At 37.8% G+C, this 2206-nt stretch overlaps 1 protein-coding gene across 1 annotated transcript; it reads left to right on the top strand.

Moving 5' to 3' along the window:
• The first annotated feature begins 558 nt into the window (after positions 1-558).
• On the top strand, positions 559-1338 carry LOC144654079 (uncharacterized). Its single transcript, XM_078514188.1, has one exon. It carries the CDS (start codon positions 559-561, stop codon positions 1336-1338), a length of 780 nt encoding a protein of 259 aa, XP_078370314.1.
• The last annotated feature ends 868 nt before the right edge of the window (positions 1339-2206 follow it).

Here is a 2206-nt window from a genome sequence, read left to right as displayed (position 1 = left end):
GAATTTTTACATTTGCACATGTCTTTGTGTGCAGCCCTAAACGAGACCATTATGACTTAAATTTTGGTGTTTTGCCTGGGACACCCTAAGCAAGTCCAAAAAGTCCAAAATTTACAGCCTCAGCGAGACGACGAGCATCCCTGTCCCTGTCATATGTGAGTCCCCCACCCCCCAGGCTGCTGCTATCTAGCCCTTTTGGTAACATCTTTGTTTTTAGCTTAATTTTTGAAGGAACTGTAGTTTGCATTCTCAGCAAATTGTAGTACTTAGGTATGAACCATTAGTTTTTTGGATGGGGGAAGAAAAAATTTTCCTCTGCAAACTTTTTTTTTTTAGTATACCCACCTCAAAAAAAAAAAAAAAATTACCCACCTCTGCAAGCATTTTTTTTTTTCGAAATTGAAAACTATTTTTTTCTATACATATAGTCTTTTCAAACAATTTATTTTGTTCTTTCTAAACCTGCAAACAATTTTTTTTAACATTTTTCATATCCCCCCTCTCCAAAAAAATAATGGACCGTCCCTTAGTGTATTTTTTGGACTTTTTTTCAGAATTATGAGCTGGACACCTCTCCATGACATCCACTACTGCAAGGAGATCATTTTTGTCAACCCATTCAGTGCCAGGAAAAAGTCTACACAACGCAGTGCGTTATGGCAAAAAATTGCGGATAACCTTAACAGTGTGAAAGATCCTAATTTTATTGTCGACAAAAGGGCAGTCCGAGACCACATAAGCATCCTAATACAAAGATTCAAGAGACAAGAAGCGCAAGAGCTGAAAGAAAGTGGTATTTCCCCAGAACGTACTGCACTAGATGTTGCCATCGAACAAATTATAGCCATGGAGGAGTCGGCTGATATGGAGATGCAGGAGGCAAGTGATGGAAGCAAGGAGAAACAAGAGACAGACAGGAAGAAGGCAGAGGATATGCGGCAAAAGGCGATGGAAACAATGGGGAAAACTATAAAAAGGAAGTCTGAAGAAGGAAGCAGCAAAGCAAAGAAGACCAGAAGAAGTGGCAGTGAAGCTGTCGAATACCTGAAAGAAAAGGCAGATGAGGACCTTAAACTCAAGAGCGAAGAGTTAGAGTTGAAGAAGCAAGAAAAAGAACAATTACAAGCCATGCAAACTCAGCAAACTCAGCTGTTTAAATCCCTGCTTGACCAACAGAAGCAAGAGAAGGATGGCATGGCTCACATGTTTAAAGCTATGCTTGATCAGCAGCAACAGCAGCAGAAGCAAGTCCAAGATATGCAGAATTTGCTGTTGATGCAGCAGCAAACTCAAACCCAAGCGCTCATGGGAATCATTGAAAAACTTGCGCCAAAGTGACTTTGTTTATTTGCAGTGTAATTGACTTTGGTTAGAAGTTTATTGATTTTGTTGAGGACACTCATAGAGAACACTTTCCTCTAAAATCAGGGTAATGTTTTTTGTTGGGTAAAGGGGGAGGGTGTGGTTGAAATTTGCAATTGCATCTTATTAATGAAGACTTAAAGGGGCTTTGTCACTGACTTTCCCAGATTTTTGAACAGCCAAAATTTATATTTGTGTCATAGGAAACCAAAAAACAATGGTCCATTTTTATCTAAATTTCCTGTATTAGAGCAATGAAACTGCAGTTAACATCTTTGGCTGCTGATGCCTTGGCCTCGAATGGAAATGCATTGCAATTTGATTAAGGCCTTTTTTTTTTCAAGTTGTTTCAACATGTGTCCATTAAATTAATATTTATAGCTGTAGCCTGCAGATTTATATCTGTAAATTAAGGTAATATCTTAAAGATGTTCAAAGATAATGTTTTTCATGGGTTAAATTGCCTACTTCTAATTTCAGAACAGTTTAGACCAAAAATCTGCGAAATCCCCATGATGTAGCCCCTTTAAGTGAGGGAAAATGACAAACACATACCAACTCAACCCTGCTAACCTTGAGAGCAGATTGTCTTGTTGTTTATCTATTCATTAAATTATTCACAATTTTTCAAGAAAAACTTGATCTTGGAACCATAAAAGTTACTCCCCCCCCCCCCTTAAGAAAAAACTTTTACTTTAATTGCATAAAGAGGATATTTGTGAAAATGAACAAACAACTCAAGAGAACCCTAGTTCTCTGTTATCGCTATTTTGTAAGATCTATGGGGTCATAGAGCACAAATCAAATAGACAGTTTTGTGCCTGAAAAACTTTGAAGAGACAAA

This window comes from Oculina patagonica, chromosome 5 (genome assembly GCF_052425735.1).
Source record: "Oculina patagonica isolate OP01 chromosome 5, crgOcupat, whole genome shotgun sequence".
NCBI classification, from domain to species: Eukaryota; Metazoa; Cnidaria; class Anthozoa; order Scleractinia; family Oculinidae; genus Oculina; species Oculina patagonica.
This window is presented reverse-complemented; position numbering and strand designations above follow the sequence as displayed.

What these genes read in the sequence shown, in the direction of transcription:
- LOC144654079 (XM_078514188.1), top strand. Translation starts at nt 559, where the DNA reads ATGAGCTGGACACCTCTCCATGACATCCACTACTGCAAGGAGATCATT.